This window comes from Mus musculus, chromosome 9, assembly GCF_000001635.26.
Source record: "Mus musculus strain C57BL/6J chromosome 9, GRCm38.p6 C57BL/6J".
NCBI lineage: Eukaryota > Metazoa > Chordata > Mammalia > Rodentia > Muridae > Mus > Mus musculus.
The window spans coordinates 14,634,820-14,651,487 of record NC_000075.6 but is presented as its reverse complement, the minus strand read 5'-3'; the positions used below and the strand labels follow the sequence as shown (position 1 = coordinate 14,651,487).

Genomic DNA, 16,668 nt, shown 5'->3' with positions numbered 1-16,668 from the left:
AGACAGAAGAGGATTCTGTCCTTCCAATGCTTCTCTACCTTTTATTCATCCAAAAACCAATGTCTCCACAGTACATGTTCATGTAGTTTTTTCCCCAAACATTAAGTGCTACTAAATTATACCTTTTGAATGTTAGGAGCCCAAGTATCTCTTTTTCTCTATTTGGGTTATTCTGAGCTGGATGGAATGGATCTTCCGAGATTAAATATTGGAACTCATCAACAGGCAACTTGAGGTTGCCCTGAGGGGAGAGTACCCAGCATTCAACTGTGGTTAGCTAGGACACTTTGCCCTTGACACCGAGGCTTGGGTCTTAGGTGCTTGAGAACCGAGTGGTAAAGGAGAATAATTCTCATGCTGTGTGCTCTTCTTTCCTGCTTCAGTCAGTTGCTTCATTTAGCTTCTGGGTGGAACAATATAAATTTATGTCACCATCAATTTTTTTTATTAGATATTTTCTTTATTTACATTTCAAATGTTATCCCCTTTCCTAGTTTCCCCTCTGAAAATCCCCTATCCTCTCCCCCTTCCCCCTGCTCCCCAACCCATCTACTCCCACTTCCTGGCCCAGGCATTCCTCTATACTGGGGCATAGAACCTTCACAGGACCAAGGGCCTCTCCTCCCATTGATGACTGACTTGGCCATCCTTAGCTACATACGCAGCTGGAGCCATGAGTCTCTCCATGTGTTTTCTTTGATTGGTGGTTTAGTCCCAGGGAGCTCTGGGGGTACTGGTTAGTTCATATTGAAGTTCCTCCTGTGGGGCTGGAAACCCCTTCAGTTCCTTGGGTACTTTCTCTAGCTCCTTCATTGGGGACCCTGTGCTCCATCTAATGAATGACTGTGAGCATCCACTTCTGTATTAGTCAGGCACTGGCAGAGCCTCTCAGGAGACAGCTATATCAGGCTCCTGTCAGCAGTCTCTTGTTGGTATCTGCAATAGTGTCTGGGTTTGATGGTTGTTTATGGGATGGATCCCCAGGTGGGGTAGTTTCTGGATGATCATGCCTTCATTCTCTGCTCTGAACTTTGTCGCTGTAACTCCTTTCATGGGTATTTTGTTCCCCCTTCTAAGAAGGATCAAAGTGTCCACACTTTGGTCTTCCTTCTTCTTGAGTTTCATGTGTTTTGCAAATTGTATCTTGGGTATTCCAGCTCCTGGGGTAATATCCACTTATTAGTGAGTGCATATCATGTTTGTTCTTTTGTGATTGGGTTACCTCACTCAGAATGATGTCCTCCAGATCCATCCATTTACCTAAGAACTTCATAAATTCATTGTTTTTTATAGCTGAGTAGTACTTCATTGTGTAAATGTACCACATTTTCTGTATCCATTCCTTTGTTGAGGGACATCTGGGTTCTTTCCAGCTTCTGGCTATTATAAATAAGGCTGCTATGAACACAATGGAGCATGTGTCCTTCTTACAAGTTGGGAGCATCTTCTGGGTATATGCCCAGGAGTGTCACTATCAATTCTTGCTCCTGCCACAAGCATGGAGAATACTAGAAGTGGATGAGCTCTTGCTATTCATAGAGAAGCATACATCTCACTTTTAGACTTCCTTTCAGGAACAGAACAAGGTCCAGAAAGGGCTGAAATGGTTCAGAATGCAGGACAGTATCAGTCTTTTGTTGAACATCTAAATATGAGTTGTTTGGCAGGCGTTCACAGATGCCCTGGGTTAGCTAGAGACTCAGAGAACTCAGCGTCTCTGGTGGGGCTTCAGCTCAGGCTGAACAGCATTTCCTAGGGAGCCAAGGAGGCAAGGCTTGAACTAAGACCTCCAGATCATCTTCACAATTCTAGAACCTACTCTTTGCATATCCTTGTGTTTCCCTGTGTGTACACCCATGTTTCCACCTTTTACATTGTCCTGTAGTGATCTGTTCAGACATGTTTCCCTCAAAAAAGGAAACAAAATTCTGCCCTTGACTCCATTTAGTCCACTGGCTAGGACATAGAAGCCACATAGAAGATTGTGTAAATATTTATCAAATGAGTGAGTGAATTTATATGCATGCATTTATGGTGTCATACACATTTGTGTATACTTTAATTTATAGCTCAAGTTATCATCGAGTTATCGTGACTCCCATGGCTAGGTCTGCAGTCCTTAGAATCAATGGTTGTTCAACAGAAAATACTACCTGATTCCCTAAGCGTTGAACTTGTAGTTAATGAACGCCTTTACAGCTAGAACCACAGGATGGCAGAGGTAACAACCAAAGCACAGGCAGGATTCTTCTGAATTGTATTTCTAGGTCAAGTTCCTAACATCAGAAATGGCTCTGGTGACTAGGGCTCCAGGTGTGACTTGGCTGATTTAGGGATGTTGGTGTCTACACAGGTAATCAGGCATGCCAAGCAGGTGGGCAGATATGCAAGCTGAAGTGGGATCATGGGTATTGGGGGGGGGGGTGTCTCAGCCTGTTAAAGCCAGATGGGGTCAAGACCAGATAGAAGCAGAGGTATATATGGTGTGCCTAGGAGGAGAAATTGCCAAAGCAGAGGCTGTGGGAGAGGGCACAGACAGAGTGCTATTCAAAGAGACTTGCTAAACTGAGATCCGTTTATGCCAGATACATTCCTACATACTCATTCCTCCTAAGTGTATTCACTTGTTCAGCATATCTGTATTGCTGACTCTGTGGCAGCCGCTGTGAGAATGTAAACAATACCAACAAGGCAGTCTGTTCTAAGCCAGTAATCTGTGAGCCAAACCTCTCAGACACATGAGTAGAGTTGTAATACCATGTCACAAATAGCGAAAGGGGCGAGAGCTGGTGGGAGTCTCTGGGAACACTTGACTAGGTCAAGCGATAGGTAAGATGTAGTTAGCATAGTGAGGATGGTGATCAGCCAAAATAATCCTGCTCAAAGTGCATGAATGTATGTATGAATGAAGATGCAAAAGACCACGGAGGAGGTTTATTCAGGAGTTGTACGCAGCCAACCATAGCTGGATCCTGTATGCATAGTCCTCGCTTTCTCCTAGGAACAATGAGTCAACTCAGCTGGAGAGTAAGTTCATCAGATAGGTTTCAAAAGCACAACAAAAGTAAGAGTAAACAAAAGGAGAGTAAGTTCATCAGATAGGTTTCAAAAGCTACAACAAAAGTGTGATTAGCAGGATAGAGGAAAGACAGACCAAGAACACACTGCTGTAAGTGTAAGAGGCAGTGAGAACCAACGCAGACAGATTCTACGTCAGAGAATCACCAAAGGCCAGTGGTTGGCTAGATGTGAACACGCTCAAGCAGCCACAGCTGGCCGGTATTCTGACCTGAGTGGCTGGGAGATTGCCTCTCTTAGGGGACACACAAGCAAGAGGAGAGGAGTCAGCGTCACAGATACATCTTCAGGTCCCCGTACATCTGAATCCCTGCTACTCAGCTGGCTCTCCTCACTTCATCAACGTCAGCGTGTCTCCTTTGGGAGTTTAAGGGGATGTAATGCCTGGCCAGGAGCCTCACTCACTTGTGATCCCTACTTATTCCTCTCTTCACTCAACCAATGTGTTAGATAGCAAGCATGTGCTCATAGCATCCTAGCATCTCGTAGCCCTCCGTGTCCATGTGTGCAGGCTCATCTCTATAGAGGGCAGCTAAGTTCTGGGTACACAGAGCACTGTAGGAGCTGTCCCATGCTACCTCTTCGCATAGCTGCAGCAATTTCTTTTGTCACTAGATTAATGTGGCTTCTTCAAAGTTTAGTTTCGTCTTTGAGATTTTACTTGGGAAGAAATTAGATACCTGGAGAAAACTCTGGATAAGTTTCTTTACATGGAAAAGGCTTGGAAACTATTTTCTAAAATCTAGAATTTTATGACTAACCCCAGGGCTTTCTGGGGCTCAAGGAACAGTGCTGCAGGTATAGTAAGAGATGTGACATGATGTTTGAGTCATTCAATTTCACTTCATCTGTGATGCTTGGCTTTCCCAAGCTGAGGTGTGAAATTCAGGTGTCAAGACATGTCAGTGAGGTCTACACAAAGGAACTTACAATGTTCAGGTGGTTAAAACTCATTCATGGCTTGAGTCTAACTAAGCCCACACATCCAAAAGACAGCATCTTACAAATCTAACCCCTGGAACTCAGGGCTGTCTATATTAGTGAGCCTGGAAAGATGAGGAATCTACTTTACACACTACTCTCTGAGGGGTAATTAAAAATCAAACAAAGCTCTTGGAATTTTCAACTCCTCAGGGATACACAGAGATTAATAGACTGATTTGGAATTTCTAGCCTGTTGTAAATAAAATCTTTTCCAGGATTATTAGTATTACTAATATTATTTAATAATCAACAAAGACATAAACATATATTTTTCAGTCGATTAAACAAGACCATTATGGACATGGCTCAAATTAGATTTCTTCCAGAAACTTTCCAGTTTTATTTTAGTTTTGTTTTAAAGATACCTTGTACATTTCAGGCTGGTGTGTAACTTTCTATATAGCTGACAATGACATTAAACACTTGATGGTCCTGTGTTCATCTTCCAGGTGCAGAAATTATAGCTTATGCTGCCCAACTTGACTTATACTTTTAGTTTTGCACAGAGAATGTCTCTTGCTCAATAGTAGGCAACCTCTAGCTCAGTTGGCTACCTATTGCATACTTAGCTAGCCAAAGGACAAATAGCGCAGTTTCCTCAGTCCACTGACACAGGAGAGAGATTGCCTTTGGGTCTTGTTTTTCTATTGCTGTGAAAAGCTAGCATAGCCAAGTCAACTTACAAATGAAAGAATTTATTGGGGTTCTGGTTCCAGAGGTTTAGAGTCCATGACCTTCATGGTAGGGAACATGGCAGCAGGCAGGCAGCCATGGCACTGGAGAAATACCTGAGAGCTTACATCCATGAGCAGGGGGCAGAGAAAGCGGGATGGGGATGGCATGGGCTTTGGAAACCTGAGAGCCCATCCCCAGTCATACACATCCTCCAACAAGGTCATACCTCCTAAGTCCTTCCCAAACAGTTCCACAGGCTGGGAACCAAGCATTAAATATATGAGCCTATACAGGCCATCACCGTGCAAAACACACATGCAAAAGCAAAATATTCTAGCCTGCAAACCTTGGGAGCCTGAATCACCCTCTAACACCATCAGTTCTTGATTCTTTCAGTAAAAGTGAGAAAATTTAGCCTGGATAAAGGAATTTGTTCAGAGGTCAAAGTTCATGCTAGAGCCAGGATGAGCTCTGCCTTCTGAAGTCCAGGGCTGTCATCAGTTACTACTGTGTTATGTTCACTTCTGTTCAGAATTATCTCATAAGACCTCGAGACTGAACACAGATTTCTGGCAAGCTGTCTGCTGAGTGCACCACAAGTTTTATCACCCTTGGTGCTTCATTTAAGACTTTTGCTTGGTGCAACTCCCAGGACACTGCATCTCGAAAGCAGCAATTGACCTGTTCTGGCTACAGTCCTGCAGGCTGTGCACAGTCCCACAGGGTGACTCTGAACAGCATTCTGGAAGTTTAAGAGATCAAATAGAGCTAACTGGTCTGATTATAGCAAACCATAAACTGTGCCCATCCATCAGGCCTCAGGGTTTCTGCCACAGTAGAGGTCCCACTTGCCACATTCATAGACGAGTTACTCAGTCATGTTCAATTATTCAAAAACCACTTTTGTGGCTCTGCTCCATGCGCAATGTTAGGAACATTGCAAAAGTTTGACCATGAGTTGTCATCAACGAAGATGCAGTTTATTTCTCAGGAGGGCCTTCTCAAGGGTAGTTAGTGTGGTGGTTAGACTTTTTCATGAAAGACAAGCATCCTTGTGACACAGCCTTCCTATTTGGCTTGGTAAATGGAAGTGGAAAATTGGTCTCTGGGGTTCTGCTATACTCTTCCCCATTACTGAAGCCTGTAAGGAACAGCAGAAATTTATAAATGTATATATAATTTATAAATGTATATATTATATAATGATAGCTAATTATAACCTTTTAATTTGATTATTTTGGTCTTTTTCATATATATATATACATATATATAGTGTGTGTATGTATATATATATATATATATATGTATATATATATATATTAGACTATATTTTCTTCCCTTCATCTTTCCTCCTTTCCTTTTTCCTTCTCTTTCACCTCCTATCTCCCTCTTTTTCTTTTTATTCTCCCCTCATTCCCTGAAATTCTAGGAGTCAGTAACATACATGAAAGTAAAAAGAAAGCTCTTTGCCTAAGATGTGGATGTGACAACATTTGCTTGAGAACGTTTCTTCACCAATGTACAGAGAGGAATGTGGTTGGGGACTTGAGCTACCTCACACTCAGGCCACATTCTTAGCTCTGCAATGAGACTGCAAGCTAAAATAACAGGATGGGCTGGAAACTGGTTACTTTGAGAAGGCATCGTCTCCCAGGGGCATCAGCAGTAATCCACACCCCCGCCTCTGTCCTTTATGTCTTTCAGGCATTTGCTGGGAGCTGCATGCACGAGGGGCTAGGTGGAAGCATGGACCTCAGTGGGAACTGGGCTCTGGAGGAAGGAGGCTGGCTGTCACACACTGGGGATCACCATTTCCCCAACACCAGAGCCGGTATGGCCACTTTTCCTATTGCTGATTCTCATGACCTGTGCTCAGATCCCGAATGTACTCATCATTATCTGAGCTACTTTAAGAAAACCAATTGCCCTGGGAGACTAGGATTAAGACTTTTGCTTTGCAGAGTGCTGCTGGGAACCAGCAGTGCTGTGGGTTGCCATTTCCTGAGCTCTAGCCCTCAGCAGATGGGCTACAAGCTAACATCATTGAGCTCACGCTCTATGTCACTGGGTTCTAGCTTTCCTATACGCACCGAGGCAGATAGAGCAGCCAGTGTAGTCTAGCCCTCCTCCAATTCTTTCTCTTTGTCCAGTGACTGAATTAGTGGGATGCAGCCTTAAATGATGGGGGTGCTGAGACTTCCTTGGAGTAGAGCATACCTGTAAGAAGCAGAATGCTGATGCAGAGCTGTGGTCCTCTGTTGGGTTTAAGCCACCCTTCCATGCCCCTAAACCGATAGAGCTCTGTCACAAGAGCTGGAGCCACTGAAGAGACCAAGGTTCCTGAGGGCCATGCTTTTTAAGAATGTGTCTCCTGGTTGTGTACTTGCTGAGAGAGAGAGAGAGAGAGAGAGAGAGAGAGAGAGAGAGAGAGAGAGAGAGAGCACGAGCGCCTGGATAGACATTGGGATCACTAGACACCACTCTGATATGTCCTAGCTCTGACATGGAGTAGCTTACACAGAGTGAATATTTACAGTGTTTATGTATTATACCCTAGTATCTCTTCTCACCAAAATACCAGAGGGGAAGCCTTTAAAAACAGAAGTTCTCAACCTGTGGGTCCTGACCCCTTTCACAGGGGTCACCTAAGATCATCAGTAAACAGATATTTATGTTAAGGTCCATAACATTAGCAAAATTAGTTATAAAGTAGCAATGAAAATAATTTTATAGTGGTGGTGGTGGTGGGTCACTAAAAAATGAGGAATTGTATTAAAGGGTTGCAGAGTCAGGAAGGTTGAGAACCACTGTTCTAAAAGGACCATCATAAGCTCTAAGGGAAGAAACACTGTTGCAGCCTATTATAAAAACTACAGACCTTTGCACTCAATACCCACTCAGCAGATGGCTCCTGTGGCTGGCAATGAGTGTGTGATGGGTGGGCCCTGCCACATGAGTACCTGTGCCTTTGTGAGAATACTTTTGCTTCCACCAACACCCCTCAGACCCCCTCCCCGACACCCCAGTCCATTCCCATTGCTCTCAGAATGTGAGCAGCATCTCAACCAATGGCCCGAAGGGTAGCGGGGAGAAGTCAGTGGGACTTACTGGTGCCTTTGAAACAATTCTAGATTTTTCAGAATGGTAAGGCTCAGTTACCATGGTAACGTGGGTGTGGCCGTGGTTATTGTGACCATCAGCCCTCAATCTCACAGTCCTGCAGTCCTTGGGGCAAGGCTGGAGGGAGAAGGGAGGATAGAGCTGTGCTGAGGTTGCCCACGGAGGAGCCTAGCTCTCAGGTATGTGATGAGCTCCTGAAGCTGATGGTGCTTAGCACAGCAGAGTGGAGAATCTGCGAGGTCATCAGACAGTCAGTCTGTGGTGATGGAGACAGCCAGGACAGCATGAAGCAGAACTGACATTAGAGGACACAGTGTGACAAGTGGCCAGCCTGACTGGAACTTGAGAGTTCCTGTGGGCAGCTGGTATTGGGGGGATCCTCAGAGGCCTTGGGGCAGGGGTTCAGGTACGGTGCGTGGCCTAGCGTAGAGCCTGGGGCCGACAGGAAACGGTGAGAAAGCATATCAGAAACCAACTGTACCAAACCCTCTGGGGCAGAGCTATGTCTGAACTGGATATGTGATGTCCTGGCTAAGCCCTTTTTGTAGCGATATAGACATCACAAACAACTCTTAACTGAAAAAAAAAATCATTCTCAGATGATGAATGAAGGAACTAGGCCTGAAGGGATGAGAACTTGGCCAGTCATTCAGCTATAAATGGCAGAGCTGAGCCTGGAGCCTGGCTGTGCAGCACCGCAGGCACCATAGGCCACTGCCCAACACTCCTCACTCTGCCTGGGAAACCTGAGATTCCAGTGGCTCAGTGACAGACTTGAGTGGCTGGCAGCAAGAGATTGCTTCGCAGAGAAAAGAACTCCTCTGAGCAGAGGCAGAAAGCACGGTGATGCTGGAACACTCAGAAGCTGGGGGTGGGGGTGGGGACACACATCTGTTTTCTGTTTACACATTGCAAGGCATGGGGTCATCTGCTTGTACAACCACCCTCTAACCCCACCTCAGCAGGCTGCTGGCAGCTGAAGCCTGATACCCAGGGTGGGATTTGCATTTCTAGTGAAGTTCCAGGGAAAGTTGAATTGTGAAGGCCTTAGGGCTCTGTTCTTGGCTTCATGGAGACCTCATTAAAATTCAGTCTCTGCCAGTAAGGCTCAGCCATCCTGAGTCACAGACCTTCAGGCAGGTCCTTAAATTATCCTGAGTTTCTCCAGGCAGTTCTTAGGGAGGGACTAACTCCAGGAAGCCTGCTAAGAAGGTCCTCAATGAAGGGTGTGTATGTGTGTGTGTGTGTGTGTGTGTGTGTGTGTGTGTGGTGATGGTGGTGGTGGTGGTGATAAGGAATTTCCGAAGGAAAGTCCCGCCCCTGGTTTTTGCTTCCTACATCCTTTCAAATTCTTCAGAGGACCTGGCCCAGTGGGTTTTTAAACCTATTTTTACAACCTAGAACACATTTTCTGAACAAAATTGTATGTAGTCACTGTCACATAAAACGTGAGGAGGAGGAGGAGGAGGAGGAAGACAGGAGACTGGCCTGCCTCTGAGTGTCACAGTACAGTTTGGTCTGGCCTGGGCTACAATCTACCACAACTGGGATTTGGTACAGGGTGAACTGGCCTTTCAGGGTACCCACAAAGCATTTCTTCTTCTAGCTTTGCTCACTCAGCAGTTTGAGGTAGAGGTTGGGGACTTCCCCCACCCCCTGCTTGCATTCCTCCTTAGGGGAGAGGCAGGAAGATTGGGAAGCCCAGCCTGTCAGCATGAGGCAGGCAAATCACAGAAGGTCAGTGGTTACGGTCTCACTGCGGTCATCAAAACAGAAAGATTTCCCTTGTGGTGTCACAGGGCCAGGGAGAAGCCAATCTTGGTGGAGAAGGAAGGAAGTGGCCGTTTCTGAATGCAGGGTGTATGCCAAGCCTTGCCTTTGTCAGTATTCACTTCTGAGGCGAAGGCAGTAATGGGAGGGGAGGGTCAGGAATTCAAGGCCCATGTAGGTAGGGTACGGCAGAGTTCAAGGCTAGCCTGGGATGCCTAGAAAGACCCTCTTTGTCTCAAACAAAACAAAACAACAATCACTAGACTCTTGTGAGGTAGCTGTTCCTATCTCCACGAGTCAGATCAGCAGTCCAGAGGCATCTGGTGAAGCTAGGCTCATACAGCCAATGGCAGCAGAGCTCTCATGGAGACTCTTTATAGCCCAGACTCTGTCCTGTCTGTTATTTCTCTGCCAATTTCGAAGGCCACACTCTCTAGTCTCTCCACTCCTCTGTGACTGCTGATGCTCTGTGTCTTGCACACCCCCTGTGCTGATGCTCTGTGTCTTGCACACCCCCTGTGCTGATGCTCTGTGTCTTGCACACCCCCTGTGCTGATGCTCTGTGTCTTGCACACCCCCTGGGGTAGAAGAGAGAAGCAGCTCTATTATCCCGGATGTCCTCTTCAAATATGTCTTCCCATCCATTTTACAGAGAACGGCACGGCAAAGGAACCAAAGAGTGGCAAAGCCAGGCCTAGAGTGCAGGCCTCTGCCTGTCCCTGCCCCAGGCACACCATGTTGACTGCCAAGGTGACCTCTTGAGGAAGCCATGCCGGTGTGGGCAGAGAGGCACCCAGGCAGTCCAGGAGAGCTCCATGACATCTCTGAAAGAGCAATTCTCTCTTGAGTGCAGGATGCAGGGGTGAAGTGTGGGGCCAGAGAGGCTGCTGCTTATTGGCATCTGTACCACTCTTCCTGGGCATTGCTTCTTACAGGCTTGGCTGCAGATTTCAGTCACTGAGGGTGCATTTGCCCCTAATCCCAACACGGGCTATTTTGCCTGCTTTCAGCAGGTCCAACTGAGCATTAGAGGGAAGTATATTATTTTCTTCTGTGGGGCCCTTTCTCTCTGTGTATTTTTGGAATCATTTTTCATTCTGGTTTCTGTCTGCATACATCTTCTAGGAACATCCTGACTCAGTCTGAGCTTATTTCCTTTGTTATGGTGTTGAGTGCAGAGCCGTTTAAAGCGTTATCTTTGTACCATACAAGGGACTAGGGGAGGGCTGGACACATCCAACTGGCTTGTACCTTTTAGGGCGGCTTGCTTTTGTTAGCATTTTCTCTTGTGTTGGTACTTGGTATTTTAGAGACTTTACTTAGTGTTTCACCAAAAGGAATCCTTATGGTTTGTGCCAAGGGTAACAATTGTGGAGTTTTTGTTTTGCTTTGTTTTTCAGATGTGAAATTTACTACCCCATTTATGCAGCTAATTTATTTAAATCTATAAATTTCTCAAATTTATAGATTGATGTGTAAGGAAGGAAAACCAACTGTGTTTTCTTCTTTTCATCAAGGACCTAAAGCAAGATTGTTCTAAAAGGAAGGGATATTAAACCCTAAGGAGGAATTCCACCTGGGCCACTTCATCCCAGGAGGGAATTAAAACATAACAAACCACAAAGCCCCTGGGTGGGTGGGCTTGTGTTTGTCCTTGGCACCTGTCATCTGTCAGCCTGTTCTAAGAGGTATGGATGGGAGATGACAGGGCTACAGATCAGAAGCTGCGCTGTCACCAGCTCATTGTCTTCCCCAGGGGCAGGAGGCAGGAAGCCTGCTTCTCCACTGTATTCTGCTCTGTACTGCGGAGGCCTCCAGCAAGTGGACCTGCAGAAAAGAGGCCAGGGCCATGCCAGGGAGCACAGGCTGGCAGAGGAGGGCTTGGCCCACTCTGTTCTCCACACTGGGAACGGTGTTGTCCCCAGGGCTGGTGAGCCCTGTCCACTGCCCATCTGACTCGTTGCAATGACATTCCCATGGCTTTCTTTCTTTCCTTTTTTGAGACAGTGTGGGCATGCTTTTTATTTCTGTGACTTTTTAGTATATTTGCTTGCTCTCATAAAATAACATAACATAAAATAGCCACACACACCTCAGCTTACAACTGGGAATGAAGTGAAAGTTAATTCAGAAACATGTTGCCTTTAATTTAAAGTATTCTTTATTTTGTGTGTAGAAGCACAACTTAGCCTTTGTGTCCATTACACTCAACTTATTTTAACAATTCATACACACATTTGTTTGTCTGTTCTTTGAAACGAGTCTTAATATGTAGCTCAGGCCGACTTCTGACTCAATGTGTAGCTCAGGTAGGCCTTCAATTTGGGATCCTCCTATCTGAGCCTTCTTAGTCAATGAAATTTCAAGCTTGACCCACCATACACAGTTAACACACACTTTTAAATATGTTTCAATGATTGCACCCAGGATATACAAAAGTCTGGGCTGTATTTGAGGTTGAGAATAGGGATTAGGACAGATGGGAAGTGGACTGTGTTTGCACATGTGCGGGATGACGGTCTCTTTCCTTAACCTGGATCTAGTGTTACTGTCTTGTCTAATACAAAGTTTTGGAAAATAAGAAATAATATTAAGCTATGTTCTAGAGGCCTGTTGGATTTGTCCTGTATCAGGGCGACAGTGACAATGGCCGTGAGACGCATCCTTCTGTTTAGTCTACTTTTACGGGAACCCTTGCCCAAGCCACAGAGAGATCTGCTCTTTGCTGCTTTCTCCTGATGTGTCCAGCTTTTCAGTACTGCTGCCCTTGAAATAAGAGCAGGGACTCCCTCTTGCTGACCACAGGGGCCAGTATAGCAGGACAGATAATACTCTCCACTTGTGAGACAGAAAGGTAGCACTCCGGAGTGCTATGAACTACTGTGCAGGAGAAGGAAGATTTCGTAAGCACCCAGATGACAGACACCAACCGTACCTGCTTGGTTTCTACCAACAATCTAGTGAGAAAAGTACTGTTTTCAGGAAGTTGAGCCTTTGCGTGAGAGAGTGTCCCCATTCCTAACTGACAGCTGAGATGTAAACTTATTGGATGTGCAGTGTCTATTTTATAACTCAGTGATGTTCAGGAGCCATCATTTTATAGAATAAGTACCTGGCATGTGGCCACAGGAGCCAGCAAGGTCCTCTGCACGGGAAACCCTTCTTTGAAAGTAAAGGGAAAGGGCTAGGGAGCTGGCGATTTGGATAAGTGCTTGCCAATCAGCTGTGAGGGTCAGAGTTCAGATTCCCAGAACCCACCTAAATGCTGGATGGGCATGGCAACCTACCTGCCAGTGACTCCAGACTCAGAAATCGAGACAAGATAGAAGATCTTCAGAGCAAACTTGCTAGTGTGAGACTAATTGTATCAGTGAACTCTGGGTTTGACTAAGAGACCTTGCCTCATTGAATAAGGTAGAGGAGTGATGGAGGAAGATTCTAACATCAGTCTTAGGTCTGTGCACGTGGACACCTAAGAGAGATTCTGACACACACACATGCACACATGCACACACACCCAGACACATGCACATATGGATACACACACATGCACAGACACACACACACACACTCACACAGGAAAATGGAGAAAGAGAAGGAAGAAAAATAACAGGAGAGTTGGTACCAGGAGTTGGTACCAGTCTACACTGTATCTGCAGATCTTGACACAGCCTTGAAAGCACAGCAAATTCTCAATGAGTAGCTTTGTTTGTTAGAGATGGAATCTCCCTTCATATTCCAGACTAGTCTCTAACTCATAATACTCCTGCCTCAGCCTCCAGAGCACTGGGATCACAGGTATATACTACCAGGCCCGGCATAACCATCATTTCAATTACCAAAGTGTATATAATGTTTCCATCATAAAACATGGAAAATTGGAGCTACATAGTCAGAAAAGTTCTTTAGTAGCAAATATTGAAATGAGAAAAACGTGTTCTCATTAGCTTCCAGCTGACTGGGGAATGCAAGCAACTGAAGTGCTGGGAGGAAAGGCCTTGGTCTGCAATCCTTGCATCTATACAACAAAGCAAGCCCACTGTGTATTAGAGCAGTTTGGCAGGACAGCTTGGCAGACTCCAGATCTAATCACCCTGTGGAACATTTGTTACACTGTGTCTTGTCAGCTTCCTCCTGCTATAAGAAAGCACTGGAGACTGGGTAATGAATAATAAAAGCGTACTTGCCTCATGGTTCTGTAGGCTGAGAAGCCCAAGTGTACGTTGTGGGCACGTGCTCAGTATCCAATGGAGGATCTTCTTGCTGCATCTAACAGGGTGGAGGGTACCACGTGGGGATACAGTATGCGTGCCAGCTCAGGAAGCCATGAATGCTACCATGGGGACCCCACTCAAATTTCACCAAATCCTAATTACTTCTCAAAGACCCTCCGCGTAAACACAAGAACCTGGGGGTCATAATTCCAATACATGTTTTTTTGGGTTATCATATTTAAACCATAGAGAAGAAGGCTGTTGCCATGCAACCAGCTTTCAGCCCAGGTACACAAGCCAAGTGCTAGAAACAATGAACACCTCTCTCCGTTAATTTGAATGTATATCATGCTGCCGTTCTTTCCAAAACCATAACTAAAACTGGTTAGTGAACAAAAAGATCCCATCAGTACAAGCTATAAAGGCATATCATATCCAGTCAGCGCCAATAACTCCTCAAACTTTACAGCAGGTGGTCCCTCTTCACGGACTCACTGAATTAACTTGTGCCCTGACAACAAGCAGTTATTAGGTGACAATATGATTATATTTTATAGAAAATAAAGGCTGGCTGAAACTGACAGCAAATAGCACAGCTGCCCTTAGAACCTGGGTCTGACTGACATTGAAGCCCTCCTTTGGAGCCAGAACTGAACATGAAATTGGCTATGGTGAGACTATTCTCAACCTTGGCTTGAGAGGGCAGTTCAGAAAAGAAGTAACCCAGAAACTTGTTGGCCAGCTTCTGAGAGTAAAAGGAAGAATGAGTCCAACTGACCCAGAACGCTCTTTTGATGAGTTCTGATGTAAAGGGGCAGTTAAGAAAAAAAGTGGCTCCTGGAGAGAGAGGTAATGGAAATCAAGATAGGAATTAGCACCTTCAATGGGAACAGCCTGGGAGGAAGGAGAGCATCCATTTAGATGGATGGGAGGAAACCATGTCAATTGGGTCTGTTCTCAATGGAATTGGCCTTCTATTAGGACAGGTGGTTCATTCATAAACTAAGAGGGCAGGAGAGAAAATGCACCAGGAAAATGTGGAGTGGTTGCTAGGCTAGAAAGCAGAGGAAATGTAGATTTGAGGGTATGAGAAATAAAGATCCCCACTTCAAAATAAGAGCACCAGAGACAGAGAGTAGCCAAAGCTGGTCAGTTTATATTACAATGTTTCCAAGTCCTGCATGAGCTCCACGTGGCAGGCACGCTGACTGAGCCCAGACAACAGAACTGAAACCCTAGTTCAAGGAGGCTTCTCTGCTCTTTGGTTGTGTCATCAGGAGGGGATGGCCTTATGTGGCATTTGTCTTTCTCTTTGTCACCTATGTTTGCCTGGTTCTCAGCAAACTCATCCGCAGGAGCCTCTCAACACTTTCTATCTGTGTAGACACATGACCTTGTCACATCGTCAGGTCATCGGGCAAGCTTGGCTGTTAATGTTCTATTCTAAACTTACAGTTTGGGACTTCTGGTGGAGGGTGAATTTGTGTAAGCATGTGCGCGCATGTGTGTGTGTGTGTGTGCGCGCACATATATAAGAATAACTAAAGGAGGGCACATCACCTGGGCTCTAGAATTTCTGGTTCATTTGTAACTAGACATAAGCTGCTTGAGGCACCTTTGAAAATGAACCATTAGTTTTTATCTTTTACAAGGGGACAAATACATTGTGAAATGACAGCAATGGACCTTAAACTAAGAAGGTCAAGACAGGAGGGAGGTCATGAGGACAGTAGGGGACAGAAGGGACCCTGGGACGGTTCATTTAGATTCTGATAGAGACAAGGAGACTTCAGACTCAATAAAGACTAGAAAGGTAGGAGATGCTGGTTGAAGAGCCGAGTGCTGGGATGGTGTTACTATGACAACGAGGAGCTGACAGGGGAGCAGGTCAATGATGAAGAGAACATCAAAGAGCGGAGCAGAGGGTGAGCAGAATCCACTTTGTACAGATGAAGTCCAGACTACTCCTGGGAGTGTGACTGAGGGGAGGAAGAGCAAGCCAGACGGTAATGCCTTTAAAAGATGGGTCTGTGCGTGGCCAAAACAAGCAGACGCAACATGGGATATGACCTGTGATTGTCAAGGACAGACAGGGTCTGACAGCAAGAAATTCAAAGACCCCTTCAGAGAGGAGGATGAAGACACACGCAAGGATCTTGGGGGTTGTGTGTGTGGGGGGTAGAGTGTCGTGTGGAAATGTGTTCACGTGTATTCAGTTCTTGAACTGGGAACTTCCATAATCAACAACAGGGCAGCAGTATTTAGATGTCAGGGTGATGGCTCAGGAATGGCTGCCTGGGTGGGGAAGGACAGCTTCTCCTCCATCCCATGAGAAATGCAGGCTGGTGCTTCTTTCTAGTCTTCCACAGTGTTATGTAACCAAAAGCTGAGTATGGCAAACCGTCGCTGTTTACAAGGTAACGATCTGACCCAGACCCAGGACCTCCTGGCTGCTACAGCCCCTGCTCTGGTCACTTTGAACCCATAGAAGGCTCCAGAAGCTTTGAACTGGCAACTGTCAGTTCTTTAAGGAGAGAGAACCAGGCTCCCTCCGTCCATCCCTCTCTGTCACTGCTAGGTAGAAAGAGGGGACCATCTGCTGTGGGGCTGTCTCTAGATCCCCTCACACCCCAAACACTAGACTTGCCCTGGCAAAGCTATCAGTCACTCAAGGGGGAAATACAGTGTGTCTACACACACTACTCAATGATCCAAACAAGGAGAGTCCAATAGCCAGACGCTAGCCAGACACTAGTTAGAACGTTCAACTTCTGCTTCTCCATTCTACTTGAAACCACTCAAGGTGTGCTAAAGAAAGAGGCGATTC

At 45.7% G+C, this 16,668-nt stretch overlaps 1 protein-coding gene and 1 long non-coding RNA gene across 9 annotated transcripts in view; one reads left to right on the top strand and one right to left on the bottom strand.

The window, feature by feature from the left end:
- The window catches only part of Amotl1 (angiomotin-like 1), a 121,009-nt gene that overhangs the window by 11,487 nt on the left and 92,854 nt on the right, over positions 1-16,668 (top strand). For 2 of the 4 annotated variants that reach the window (XM_006510667.3, XM_006510666.3), the window contains exon 2: positions 6,442-6,568. In XM_006510667.3, the coding sequence (XP_006510730.1) occupies positions 6,460-6,568 (109 nt within the window). In that variant the 5' untranslated portion in view covers positions 6,442-6,459. Of the gene's footprint in view, positions 1-6,441; positions 6,569-7,929; positions 8,037-16,668 lie in introns of those variants that run through there. The other 2 variants (XM_006510670.2, XM_030244693.1) reach the window with 1 other exon arrangement.
- Positions 5,013-7,839, bottom strand: Gm34263. Of its 5 annotated transcripts, none has more exons than XR_379153.2 (3): positions 7,616-7,839; positions 6,828-7,123; positions 5,013-5,878 (listed from the first exon to the last, which is right to left on the bottom strand). It is a non-coding gene; the product is annotated as a predicted gene, 34263 (long non-coding RNA). The 5 variants fall into 5 exon arrangements; XR_379154.2 differs by having other exon boundaries at positions 6,828-7,022; XR_379152.2 differs by having other exon boundaries at positions 6,828-6,954.